Source organism: Magnolia sinica, chromosome 16 (genome assembly GCF_029962835.1).
Source record: "Magnolia sinica isolate HGM2019 chromosome 16, MsV1, whole genome shotgun sequence".
Taxonomy (NCBI): Eukaryota; Viridiplantae; Streptophyta; class Magnoliopsida; order Magnoliales; family Magnoliaceae; genus Magnolia; species Magnolia sinica.
This window is the reverse complement of record NC_080588.1, coordinates 50,830,667-50,845,472: the sequence shown is the minus strand read 5'-3', so window position 1 is coordinate 50,845,472 and position 14,806 is coordinate 50,830,667. Positions and strand designations below refer to the sequence as shown.

Here is a 14,806-nt window from a genome sequence, read left to right as displayed (position 1 = left end):
TGGGATATATCCCACATGTTCGATCCGGTGAGCATTTTTTATTTTTGATCATTTTTTCTGTAAATCATGTTAAATCAGTGTCGAATTGGTACAAATCTATGTTTTTTCATGTTTTGTATGAAAAATCATGGATTGGGAGCTTCGATTTTGAGATTTGGAGGAGAAGGACCGAGTTGCGGAAAATTGAAAAAAAAAGTTAAAATTTTTCCAATTTCTCGCAAATCGGTTGCAATCTGTGTCCAAACATAAAATCAAACATGTAACCTGATTTAGTGATTCTTCTTTTTCTTTTGAATGTATTGCTTGTGTTTCCATGCATCTTCTTACATTTATGAATTATATGAATAAACTTTGAATATACTCGCATCAATTCAGTTAGACAACGCATAGATTAGGACCCCATGCAAAGAAAACCTATTGTGTACTTTTTTTTTTGTAATGTTTTGATTTGTAAGTGTGTATTGATGTCTTTTTTAACAATCACTGAAATTTCATTGAAAAATTTGACTGATTTCCAATGTTTTTCCATGTTTCCAACAACAACGATACATTACGCGATACAGCTGATATATCCCATGTGATAACCGATATTTATCCATATCCCAAGGGTGCAATATGTAACGTGATACCGATATTTCGAACACTGGTTTATACTACTCCTTCGATTCTCTAAAGTTTCATTTGAATGACTTCCATGGTTACTAGTGCACTGACCATCTTGGATTATAGTGAATTCCTTGATGTGGACTTTTTGTATCACCCCAATGAGTATCTTGGTTTAATGTCTTTTCAAACTCGTGAGAGTTTGTGGTAATTAATTTTAGTTTAAGTACTTTGGTTCATGATCATCTAAGTCTTATGCCAACTACTTGGGTTGGCTAGTTTTAAGTACTTTGGTTAAATTATTATTATTATTATTATTGTTATATTTTATTTTTATTTTTTTAAGGCAACAAAGTTTATTAAAAAAAGAAGAAGAAAAAACGAGAAACAGATTTGGCAATGCAATAGATGACCCTCTCGTCACTTGCAGTCAAGCCATTACAGTCACAGGACCAATAAGATACACAGCCAAGGGCACCCCAGAACCCACAATGAAGCAAACTACTGACTTCGACAGTCCATCACCCGAAAGAAATCCTTCAAGAGAACGCCAATGAACACTCCTGACCAGTCAAGAGATTCACCAACTGACACTCCTGGAGCTCTTGCCTCAGTAATGCTCAATTGATGATCATGAATATAATTCTTTTTAAGGAATCTAGCAAAATGGTGTTGTCCAAAAAAAATTCTTCTATTTCTCTCCTTCCCACAGCCCCCATAAGAAGCCATAGAATATCATCTTCCACAGGATTTCCAATTGGTCCTTGAACAGACCAAAATACCAGTCCAACATAATTCAATTTAAAGGCACTTCTTTTTTGAGGTATGGAAAGATGTACTCAGTAAAATTGTTGACATGCATTTTGATAAAAATTAGGCTTTTGCCCTATGAATTGATGTTGATAGTTTGTCTGCTTCTTATCAATGATTCTCAAAACTGGTAGATATATCTTGTAGGTACCGTTGATGGTGTTCCCGATTATTTTCTTAGCTCTGTCCATGCCTGTGTAGATGTTAGCATTTTAGATTTTCTTTTTTCCTATCAACCAATCAAAGGATATGAAGTTCTGGTCCAGATATTTTTGACAAATAAATTACATTTTCCCAAAGCTGGAAAACTGTCTATTTGCTGTCCATGTATTGCTCATTTGCTAGAAGCCCATGCTTGTGAAGTAGACATTTCCTTTGAGTTACTCTTGTGCTTGTTCATGCTATTTGTGATGGATGTCTCAAGCTTTCTTTCATTAGTAAACTGCCTCTAGCAAAATATGATCGTGCAGTTTACAAATGAAAGTGAGCAGGAGTTAATTGTTTCAGTTTACAATGTTATTTTTCTCAGTAAATAAGAAAACTGACATTTTGGTATTATGCTGATCTTTCCAAAAAAATCTCCTAAGAATTCTGACTGTATCATATAAATTAGCAGAGGCCTCCTCCTATCTATTAAATAGTGAATGTTGTTGCATTTGCCTCTCTCTAATATGTAATAAGATCATAACCTGGTACCAGAAGCAATTCTTGAACAGTCACTGACTGACACTAGTGCACATTAAAAACTGCTATATTCCATTGTCACAACCTTGGCAAGTCTAAGCATGTGGCAGATCGGTACTATAGCAAGCAGCGGCTATTGAAGTTTTTAGTGTCTGTGGAGCAATCTCTGCTTCCTTCATAATTCTGCTTTTGCTCTTGCCTCTTGATCAATTTGAGTTACCTATAAAAAAAGTTGGTAATAACTATTTCATATTGCTTCTTATCCTCTCTCTCCCTCCTTTTCTTTTGGTTGCACATGAAACTCTTAGTGTTTTGTCTACTATTGTAAAAAGTTTCTGTTAGCTTCTTGAAAGTGTGAAGAACATCCTTGGTAATTATCCTGTTCATTGCACTGTTGATAAATGTAGGATAGCTGAATCAATTGGAGAAATTTTAAAAGGAATACGTGGTTACTTTGACAAAGCTCTGCCAGCTATGCTCTTGTATAAAAAGGAGCGCCAACAATATCATGAAGCAGTTACAGATAATATCTCTCCTTCGACTGTATATGGGGCCGAGCATCTGCTACGCCTATTTGGTATGGTCATATACATGCTTACACATGCACCCAAACAAAATAAATTATCTACTTGCTCATTGCTGATAGGATTCATGCCCTTAATTAGCCAGTGTGTCAATGGAAGTGGGTTTCCCTAAAGATCACATGAAATGGTTACTTGTCATTCCAGTGTTAGGCTATTGTTGACTTGAAGATGCTTCTGGCATGGATATGAATATCGGTATTGTATCAGTAGATATGGATACGATATCTTGTCCATATCGGCATGTGACGATATGTGATACGGGGCCATACCAGCCTGATATGAAAAATTGACCTGTATTGGTCTGTATCAGCCTGTAGGCCCAATTTTGATTTTTTTTTTTTTTTTTTTTTCAAAATTTCACTCATGTCTCTTCTTCTTCTCTCTCTTTTTTTTTTTCCATTTAAACCATAGAAGAAGTTTAAAAACTCATTTTATGCTAGATCTAGACCTATTTTGAGATTAAAACTAATGATTTGAATGGGATTCGACAAATCGAAGCGAACTGGACCATTATGGGAAAAATTGGAAAGAAGGGTAACCTTCACTTTAAACTTCGTTGTTGTATTTCAATGTAATGGGCCATTGTTCACTAAATTATGCTTGATTTTTGTTTAATTAAGGCCCATTTAGTTGACCTTCAGCAAGTCAAATTGACAGACAACATTCTCATCAAAGAATGGTCCAATACACCATTGAATACATGGTCAAAATACAAAAAAAGAAAAAGAAAAAGAAGGATAGATTCTTGGATATCTCATTTTTTCCCACTTAAAAAAAATTCATATTTTTTCCTTAAAAAAAAAATTCTGATAGATACTAGCCGATATTGATACGAGATGTTGTATTGTATCATTTTTCCATTGGGCCGATACGCCGACTAATACCTGACATTCAAAACCTGGGTTTCTGGTGCTGCTTGCTTGCAAGGCCATCTTGCGTTAGAGTTTGTCAGCATAAATAGGGTTCCCTAAATATCACATGAAATGGTTACTTTTCATTCAAGAGTTAGGCATTTGTTGACTTGAAGGTGTTTCTGATGCTACTTGTTGGCAAGAATGTCTTGTGTTAGAGTATGATGAGCTTATTGTAGTTAATCATGTATCATTGAGTACCAATAGCCATATTTTCTTTTGTATTTTTTTTTCTTTCCCTCATTCTTAGGGGTTCTTTCAACATATATTCACCACCATTGTCAAAATGAAGAATTTTAATGGGACATTATGAAGAGCCTTTAACATATGAAATACCTCGTTCTTAAATTTCATAAGATAAATTCATGTGATCCTAGAATGATCATCAATAAAAGAAATAAAGTATTTATAGCTAGAAGTAGAATTCATAGGTGTAGGACCCCAAACATCAGAATAAATGAACTTAAAAGGCCTAGATTTCCTCTCAGATGAATTAGGAGAAAACATAGTTCGATGATCTGTAGAAAACTCACAAAGTATTGCGAAATAAAGGCTGAGTAACAAAAATAGAAGAAAAAAATATGCTTCAACCTAAACAATAATGGATGTCTTAAACAATAATGCTATCTAGATATAGACTCCCTATATAAAGACAAAACACTACTAGCCCTAGTAGTGGCACCATTCAGAACATAAATCCCTCCATGCTCATGGCCCTTACCAATTGTTTGTTTCATGTGGAGGTCTTGAAGTACACAGTGAGAAGGGAAAAAGGTTACCAATCAGTTTTAGAACTTCATAAGAGAGCTAACAGACAATAGGTTACTTGGAAAGCGAGTGCGTGTAGAATAGAGGATATGTGCATAGTGGGAGAAAGAGTGATGGAACCAGTTCCAAAAATGGGAGACTGGTTGCTATCAGCTACAATAACAAATGGGCTAGGTGGAAGACTAATAAGATTTGAAAAGATGCAAGCAACTTACCAGTTATATGAGTAGTAGCTCCGTTAGTCAATGACCTAGGAGAAGGACAAGAAGACACATGTAGTACCTGACTCGCCTATAGTTGCTCTGGAAGTAGTCGTATCCTATACATGAAGCTGCATCAAGGTATCATATGCCTCACGGAATGTAGTAACTAGTGTTCGTAGTATCGGTATCATTATATGTACCGATGGTTGGGGATACATAAACATGTATTGATATTGCTGATACCCAAAAATGTATCACTGACTAAGGGAAACATTGTAGAAACGTGGGAAAACTAGTGGAATTTCTCAATGGAACTTCAGGAGATGCTAAAATACACATTTGCATATTTAAGAATCAAATAATTGCAAAAAAGACATGTAAATAATAAGAATCCCTCTACTAGGGGCCTAAAAGCATGTACCGTTGACCCAAGGAAGCATTGGGGAAACATGGGGAAAATGGTGGAATTCTTCACGATACTTGAGGAGATGCTAAAAATCACATATATGCATATTTAAGAATCAAATAATAGCGAAAAAAGACTCATATTTACGTATTTAAGAATCAAATAATAATTCCCCTTTAATGGGGCCCTAAAAGCATTTATTGTGACGTTGACTCGGGGAAACATGGGAAAAATGGTGGATCCATCCATCCCATCCAACCAACCATCCATCCATGCATGTATATGCATACAAACACATGCATGATCGATCCATTCATCTAACCATTCATACATACAATGACACATACATCTATACACACATGCATGATCCATCCATCCACACACACATGCACATCGAACCACCCATCCACCTATCCATCCATGCATGAATACATATACACATAGAAAATGCATTTCATCATACAATCATGCACCCATAAAAAAAATTAAAATGGATTTTTTTTTTAAAAATAGATATATTTTGGGCAATATCAATACATTGCCGATACATTAGCGATATTATGAAAATATCGCCGATACATTGGCGGTTCAAGAGACACCTAGAATTTACATGGCCGAAAACATTGGCGATACAGGCAACACTTGGAATTTACACAATTGAAAACATTGGCGATACAAGCAACACCTGGAATTTACACAGTTGAAAACATTGGCGATACATGGGCAATCTTGGTATATTTCGCTTATACCTGGAACTTTGTATACTAGTGTTATTGATGTCACTAAGCTGGTGGTGCTGATAATATCGCCACTGCTTGGAACAATGATAGTAACAGAATCACCTGACGTAGGCATCACCTTGGGAACTGCAGAAGTGGATTGTGGAGGTCAAGAAGTCCTAGAGTTAGAAGAAGCAACATGATGCAGGACATGAAATTAAATATGACATGCAAGATTTCAAACTTTAGATCATACCAATTTTAAACAATTACAAAATTCCACGTCCCACATACGATCAAACATTCGACAAGGGAAATCTACGGGGGTCCAAGCCTACACACGTTTAGGCTGGATCAAATAAAATTATAAACCAAACAATGTCCAAAGGAGTGTAAGATTCATCCACCCTTGCGAAGGATTGTTCCTCAATTCAAGAAATTCACCATGTTTCAATTTGAAAAAAGTCTAGGGTTTGCAAAAAGTTGGAAAAACTTAGAATTTGAGATTATCTAGGGTTAGGGTTAGGGATTTAAGGCGAGAGAGGAGTGAAATAGGAGAGAGAATAACCTGAGACAGTCCACATGTGCGGACAACAGCCCAGCCCAGACGCACGTGCGTGGGTTCCTGTTCGCACGTGTGTGGGGCCCACGAAACTGGAAACGGCCAACTAGGGGTTGGTCAGCAAGGGGAGGTCCACCCTCATGCCAAGTTTCATGTTGATCTGCGGTCCGGTGTGTGCGTGGTGCCCCTCCGAAGTTTCGGCCCCCTGGTGAGCTAGAATCTGAAAATCTGCTGTAAAGGAGAATTTGAGTGTGAAGAAAAGATAAATTTGAAGATGGAAAGGTTGTGAGAGATGATGGATGTGGGGTGTAGGAGGTGGAGACGATTTGGGATGGTTGTGGCTTCACACCACGGTATTTAGTCCTTCGAGGAAGGGAGGGCTTCTCACCCAATTAGCTTCTTCAACTCCGAGGAATAGAGGAGAAAAAATGCAAAATTTTATTCATAAACTTCAATGCCCCAAAAATCCTACATAGGGTTGCCTATTTATAAGAAAACCCTAAACCCCAAAAGCCGTGCCATGTGCGCACACTATTACTTAGAGACGAATTAACAAAAATAATAACTAATTAACGCAATCAAAACTGTTCATGATGTTTCTAATAACGATAATAACCAAAACTCAAAACCCTAGATCATTTAGGGTAGTGGGCCACGATCACGAGATCCAATGGTGGAATCCTTATGATGATCGGGTCTACTCCAATGCTCCATAGCACAACCCTTTAAGAGTTCCTCCATAGATGTCGTCGTCGATCCAGATCGATAGTGGAGCCTTCCTCCTCGAGTACGTGCGTAGGGTGGGGGGCATGCTCGTGCGCATGATGTCCCTATCAACTCTCTCCGGCTGCAAAGATTTCGTCACTGGCGAAACAAAACTCCTGAACTGATCCAAGATGTCAGGATCAAGTCTCTAAAGCTCCTCATCAGTAAGCCACGCACTGTCTGAAGTTGGACGTGACTTCTACTTGACCAAGAACTTTTGAAATCCGCCGTCCGACGTTAATACTATCTGATGGTCCAAAATATCTTCTATCTCCTCTCTGGGTGTGGGAAGGGTAGGTATGAGAGCTAGAGGCTGGGAAGATGGGTTAGGAAGAGGCCATGAATCAAGGGAAAGGTCTGGGGAGTTAGGATGGTTCGTGCAAGGCTGGACAATGTGTCAGTGGTCCCTGAAATGCAACTAGATCCTCCACATTGAATGTGTAACTAATTTTCATGGAAGGTGGAAGATCTACCACACACGCATTAAGACCGTTTCGTTTTATAATTTTGAATAGTCCAGCGCTACGCACGTGTAATTTACGAACGGCTCTCTGAGGTTATCACTCTGGCCCGATGCGGACCATCACAGAGTCCCCTACATTGAATTCCTTGAATCGTTTATATTGGTCTGCAGAAACTTTGTAATTTTCATTACCAGTATTGATCTTTCGCCTGATTTCTTAGTGCAATGAATGAATTGAATGTGCAAAGGACTGTAGACTCTGATGACTTATGGGACAGGGACATAAGGACAAGATCAATAGGCTTCCTAGGAACAACATCACACCAAAGTGTGGCTTTATATGATCCAAACTGAATAGGAACAAGACAACGGTGCGAGACTGGACTTGAAGTTTCATCAACCCAAGATGCTCTATAGGTTTGAGGATGAGCTTCAAGCTTCAAGCCCAAACGGCTATGTTGGTACAATTACCACTATCCACGATCATCTTGTAGCTCTTATCACCATATTTTGTGTTAGTATAGAGGGTCGTGTTATAATGCCAATTGTCGGTATTCTTTACTTGTGCAAAGGCGTGACACACAACTGCAAGGGTCGTAGATTCTTGCGCTCCCTCTTCCTCATCACTAGGGGTTTCTGCGGGTTCATATTCTTCCGCCTTGTCGTCACTTTCTGGGTGCACTAGTTTTACTTGCCCATCAATAAGGAACACCTTGGTGCCCTCTTTTGTGCCACACTGGTGGGCAAAGTGACCAACCCCCTGACATCTAAAACACCTAGTCGCATCACTTTTGCGCGAGCTAGACCCGACAACTCCTTTACCCTTATCATCCTTGGGCCCAGACTGAACACTACTGGAAGGCTTGTATTGATATCCAGTGCTATGCTTAGCCCCCAGGAAGGTTGGCCTTAGCGCCAGAATTGCGAGGCTCAAACCACCTTTCCACAGGTGTTTTGAGGTATTGCTCGACCTCCAACACTACTTGATACATCTGTTCAAGAGTGTCTGTCCTTGGCGAGCAACTCTCTCCCAATGTCAGAACGGAGGCCCATCTTATATCGAGCAAGAGTGATTACGAGATCCTCACCAATTCACACCAAGTTAAGTACTCTTTGAACTTCTCAATGTATTCAGCCACACTCATGGAACCTTGTCGACGAGACAACCAACCTCAAGTGATAGGAGAAAGGGAAGTACTTTTCCTTAAGAGTTTCTTTTATTTCTCCCCAATGGACTATTGAGGGCTCCCTCGACCTTTCTTTCTTTCACTCCACAGTAGCCCAAAACCTCTTTGCTTGGCCCATAAGCTTTATCTTGGCAAATCGGACTCAACGAGCATCCAACATATCGTACCACTTAAAATAGTGGTCCATATCCACCAACCAATGTAGAAAAGCTTTAGAGTTCAAGTGGTTATCAAACGTAGGGGCCTCTAATCTAACTCCCTGAAGGAGTCGCGCATCTGGGTTATAGTGATCATGATGCCCCTCGCGGGGTGGGTGCATGCCCATGACCAATTCCTTGGCCACCTCCATTCCTTTGTCTATCCTTTTGAATACCTGCATGAGATTGGGCATCTTTTCTAATGGCGGGATTTGCCCGGGCGGACGTCTTTAGTAGGGTAACGTGCACATTAAGCTGTTCAAAGCATTAGTCAATGCGTTGTTCCAAGCGCCTACCCAAAGACTCAAGCTGCCGAGTTATATTGTTCATTGACTCTTGCAATTGCTCCGTGTTTAGTATAGGGTGCAAGCCAAAATCATGACTAGTACGTATGGGCATACAACTACCCCTCTAATACACTAAATGCTTCTAAATGGGACTAAATGATCCTATATGACTCTATATGAGGGAAACTACACAATGCTACTAAAATTCCAGCAATATAACTGCCCAAATAGTTCGTTAACAAAAAATTCAGCAATGAAAATTGGGGATTTTCTGACAATAGAAAATTCAGCAGTCCATGTTGTGAAGATGGGTCCTAAACAACCCTATACGATGAGACTTGATGCAAAATAGATGTGAATGGACTAAACCCTAAACATGCAATGTATTCCCCTATGAAAACCCTAAGCTTTGGTACCAAATTTGATGCAGGACATGAAATTAAATATGACATGCAAGATTTCAAGCTTTAGATTATACCAATTTTAAACAATCACAAAATTCCACGTCCCGCATATGATCAAACATTCAACAAGGGGAATCTATAGGGGTCCAAGCCTACACACGTTTAGGCTGGATTAAATAAAATTATGAACCAAACAATGCCTAAAGGAGTGTAAGATTCATGCACTCTTGCAAATGATTGTTCCCTAATTCAAGAGATTCACTATGTTTCAATTCGGGGAAAGTCTAGGGTTTGCAAAAGTTGAAAAAAACTTGAAATTTGGGATTATCTAGGGTTAGGGTTAGGGATTTAAGGCAAGAGAGGAGTGAAATAGGGGAGAGAGTAACTTGAGACAGTCCACAAATGTGGACAATAGCCCAGCCCAGACGCACATGCGTGGGTTCTTGTCCGCACATGTGTGGGGCCCACGAAACTGGAAACGGCCAACTAGGGGTTGGTCGGCCAGGGGAGGTCCACCCTCATGGCAAGTTTCATGTTGATTTGCAGTCCGGTGTGTGTGTGGTGCTCCGTCGAAGTTTCGGCCCCCTGGTGGGCCGGAATTTGAAAATTTGCTGTAAAGGAGAATTTGGGTGCAAAGAAAAGATAAATCTGAAAATGGGAAGGCTGTGAGAGATGATGGATGTGGAGTGTAGGAGGTGGGGACAATTTGGGATGGTAGTAGCTTCGCACCATGGTAGTGTTAGCCCTTCGAGGAAGGGAGGGTTTCGCACCCAGTTAGCTTCTTCAACTTTGAGGAATAGAGGAGAAAAAACGTAGAATTTTATTCATAAACTTCATTGCCCTAAAAATCCTACATGGGGTTGTTGATTTATAAGAAAATCCTAAACCCCAAAAGCCGTGCCATGTGCACACACTATTATTTAGAGACGAAGTAACAAAAATAACAACTAATCAACGCAATCAAAACCGTTCATGATGTTTCTAATAACGATAATAATAAAAACTCAAAATCCTAGATCATCTAGGGTAGTGGGCCACGATCATGAGATCCAATGGTGGAATCCCTATGATGATCGGGTCCACTCCAATGCTCCATAGCACGACCCCCTAACTAAGAGGTCTTCCATAGATGTCGTCGTCAATCCAGATCGATAGTGGATCCTTCCTCATCCTTGAGTACATGCGTAGGGTTGGGGGGCGTGCTCGTGCGCATGATGTCTCCATCACAGCACTCTAGTCTGATAAGCTCTTGCCCATGAAGGGAAACCAATAATATCCTGACACTGGTAATAGTATGGTCCGTGCTGCCACAATGCGTAGACATGAGTTGATCCATCATGGCCACAACCACCGCTATCATGACCACCTCTGTCAATATCGCGGCCCCTGCCTCAACTACCATGTCAATAATCACAATCACTACCATGGGTTCCCCAACTCATGGCTTTAGGGCTCAAACTATAAGCTCGAACGCAAGTTGTGTAAGTAGATCTATCAGAGGCTATAGAAGCAACAAATGATGAAGTGGTAACCCTTTAAACAAGAGCACAGATAACAAGCAGTAAGTGATGGGAAGGGCTCCATAACAATAATTGATCACAAACACCCCGATACTTAGAATTATGCTCAGAAAAGAACTGCATAATTTGAGTTTCTTCCCGCTATTGCCAAATGGAGTCATAATCCTTAGTGTAATGAGATGGAAGAGGGTGATAAAGGTCTAACTCATCCCACACACCCTATGGTGTAGTGAAATATTCCTTCAGGCTTCTGGAATCTTGTTGGAATTTACAAATATATGAAATCAACTCATATGCCTAGAATATGTTACCAACCTCTCAATACATGTCACGAATAGTATCCCATATCTTCTTGGCTGATGTCAAAATCATAACTGAGTTGCTCATAGAAGGCTCCATACTGTTGAGCAACCAAGTCATAACCTGTAAACCTGACAGTTTTCCTTAGTCCAAGCCTTAAAATTCTCATCCTTAGGATCAAAAGCTTCATCCAGAATATAGGTGAGCCTTTCTTTACCTCCCCAAAACAACTTAACTGATTGAGACTATTGCAAGTAACTGTTGCCATTTAACTTTATAATTGTGATCAACAATGTCTGTGAACCGGAAGACCCTATAATAGCTCGTGAAGAGAAGTTGTCTTACTCATTAGCACCCAAACTCTAGGCTAATCACACAAAACACCCTGATGGTACAAAAAACAGTCCACAAGATCACTGTAGAGGCCCAAAACAGGCCACAAGTTTAGCACATACACCACAATTACGGTGTATTTGTTTCAACTAAAAATGCCACAAAACACCAAATATGTGAACCCTAACACTACTTAACAGTCCACACAACAATAAAAGGATGCAATCATACCCAACAGTGCATCAATTAGGGCTAAAGGAGGTCAATTAGTGCTAAACGACATGGAGATACACAAATCGCATAGTGTCTAGTTCAAAATTGGAGAAAATTCCAAAGAAACACAGAAGATCCTTCACAAGCAAATTTTGTGTTTTTTTTACTATAATTTATCATTATAGCACTGAATATACACAAAATTTGGTGTATGGAACGATTTGTGAAAACCCAAAAAAAAAAAAAAAAAAAAGAAAAACGTGCTGCCGATTTAAAAAAAGAAAAAAGAAAAAAAGAAAGAAGATGTTGAAACTCCACAAATCTCCAGCTTTGATGCAACAAAAGGCTATAAATGACAAATTATAGTAAAAACGACCTGCTTTGTGCTGGATTTATAGTCAAACATCAATTGATTTGGAAGAAATATATATATAAAAAAACAATGTAGGGCATTCATGAATGCAAGATCGGCTCAAAGCTTTCTCCAAATCAGCCCAAAAAATTCTAAAAAAAAAAATCACCACAATTCATCCAATTGAGCTTGTTCAGATCATACCCTTCTTGAGCTACCTTGTCTGTACAGATCGTACAGTTGTTGTAGTCAGCCTTACAGATGCTGACATTAGCAAGTCATTGTAGCAACAATCAACTCACAGAATTGTAGAACTTCTACTTCGCTTTGATACGAAGTTGAGATGCAAGAGCTCCTAAAAATGGAGAAATTAAGGAAAAGATGAAGAAGAAGAAGAAAAAGAGAGAAAAAGAGAAGAGGAGAGGAATTTTGGGGAGAGAAGTGATTGGTCTATCATTATGATAGACTAACCTATTTATATTAATGAGAATGAAGGGAATTACAATAGTTCCACTGGGGTGGTAAAATAATCAAAACCCTCTCACATACAAAATATAGAAGGCATCTAAAAACAAAAATTCCAACTAAAATATTACACCTAGTATCTTAGATCATATTATCTCTTGTATCCTATGAGATTATAAATAAACCTATTTGGAGAGAGGATCATATTTGGCTCTCCACTGCCATTCCCTTCTCCATACATTCTCCTCCCCTTCTTCATGGTATTAGAGGAAAGGTTCTGAACTTTCCTATTCTTATTCTTCTTCCTTCGTCCTTTTTTTTTCCCTTCTCCCCTTCACCTTTCTTATTATTTTCTCTATTTTGAGGGGTCTTCTGCCTCTCTTAACATATTTGCTTGCCTATATGATGGTGAAAGAGTAATTATCTCCCATCACCGTCACAGCAAGATATTCTTTCCCCAGTTTGGAATGACCATTAATCCTCTCCGGAAGAGTTTTTTAATTTTTCATTTGGAAAGATGAAGATATTATTAAGGTTGGCAGCCAAAAAATAGAAAAACAACACAACCAAGAACAACAAAGAAAGCAGCAAACAACATAGAAACAAACCCTACCCGACAATCAGGGAATGGATTCCCTTATATACAACTCCACCGTATTACACACTCCCTTAGGGGAATTCCTAACATTACAAAAACAACGACTGTTCCTCTCTAACCAAATCAACCAAAGGATAGCTAACATATCTGCCCTCCATTTCGAGATCCTTAAAAACCTCCCCCTCCAAAGTGCTAAGTTTGATGCAAAGAATCTATCGAACAAGGCATCACCCAATAGACATTGGCCGATCGAAGAATATGCCTGGCCAGACAATCCTGGAGGAGAAATGAATGAAGTGGTGGTCCACTGACTCCTCCACACTGAAGCAAAGGGGGCATGCATTTGGAATGAAGAGGCCTCCTTTTTGGAGCTTGTTGATTGTCAAGATTTGGTTTCTCCCAGCCAACCACGCAAAAGCTGCAACTTTAGGGGGAGCCCCGTAGAACCAGAGCTTCGCCGTGTGGGATCCATCACCCCTTTGGCCTTCTACAACAAGCTTTGAGTAGAAAGACTTCACGAAGAAAACCCCTGATTTGTTGAAGCTCCACACCAACACATCTTACTGTCCCTGGATTGGCTGAATCCCCTGCAAACGGGACAAATAGGTTGAGAGAAAGGATCCAGATTTGCACTTAAAGATCTCTGCAAACCTGGAGACTTCCACCTGGGAGATATTGACTCCAAGCAGCTCACTTTTGGAACGATTTATGTTTAGACCAGAAACTACCTGAAACCACCTCATAGCAATCCTCAAGTTAAGCACTGGAGTTAGAAGCTTTGCAGAACAAAAGGGTGTCATTTGCAAACAGAAGATGATTGGTACACTTACGGAAATTAGCCACCCGAAAGGCCCTCAAACAAGCTTCTTCTTGGCCCCGAGAAAGCATCTTACTCAACGCCTCTGCCACCACAACAAAGAGGAAAGGCAAAAGAGGGTCAATACACCGAATCTGGCTTTTTGTCATCAAATCAGCATCAGATCTCACCTCCAAGATCTTCATTGTATCCATGGATATTGGTATATGCAGCTTTTGTTGTTTCAAATGTATACTTGACCATGAAAATTTCCCTTGCCATCATGATTTTCTGGATTGGGATGACAATTGTTCTGTTCTCTTACTTTCGTTTGTTCAGCTGTTATTCTTTGAAATTGGTAAAACACTTGTGCTGCTGCGGGCCATGCTTTACTTAAAAAGTTACTGGTTACTTGCAGTCAAGTTACCAGAGTTATTGGCCTATGTCAACATGGAAGAGGAGGCCTTGACACAATTGCAGCAGAAGTTGCTTGATTTTCTCAAGTTTGTTCTCTATCCTGCTTCCTTTACATTCCAGAATTTCTCTAGTTGAATTTGATGTTCAGGTTTTCTATCATTCTATAATCATTCCTAGGAACTGGGAAAAAAAAACAGCACTTGTGGGCTTGTTACCTTCCAATTGAAAAAAGTCTCATCTCAAGCTCCAATATGTCTGC

The 14,806-nt window shown here is 39.4% G+C and overlaps 1 protein-coding gene across 5 annotated transcripts in view; it reads left to right on the top strand.

The window, feature by feature from the left end:
* The window catches only part of LOC131229282 (protein MRG1), an 81,527-nt gene that overhangs the window by 56,831 nt on the left and 9,890 nt on the right, over nucleotides 1-14,806 (top strand). For all 5 annotated transcript variants that reach the window (XM_058225191.1, XM_058225190.1, XM_058225192.1 and 2 more), the window contains 2 exons: nucleotides 2,505-2,674; nucleotides 14,549-14,633. In XM_058225191.1, the coding sequence (XP_058081174.1) occupies nucleotides 2,505-2,674; nucleotides 14,549-14,633 (255 nt within the window). The remainder of the gene's footprint in view (nucleotides 1-2,504; nucleotides 2,675-14,548; nucleotides 14,634-14,806) is intronic.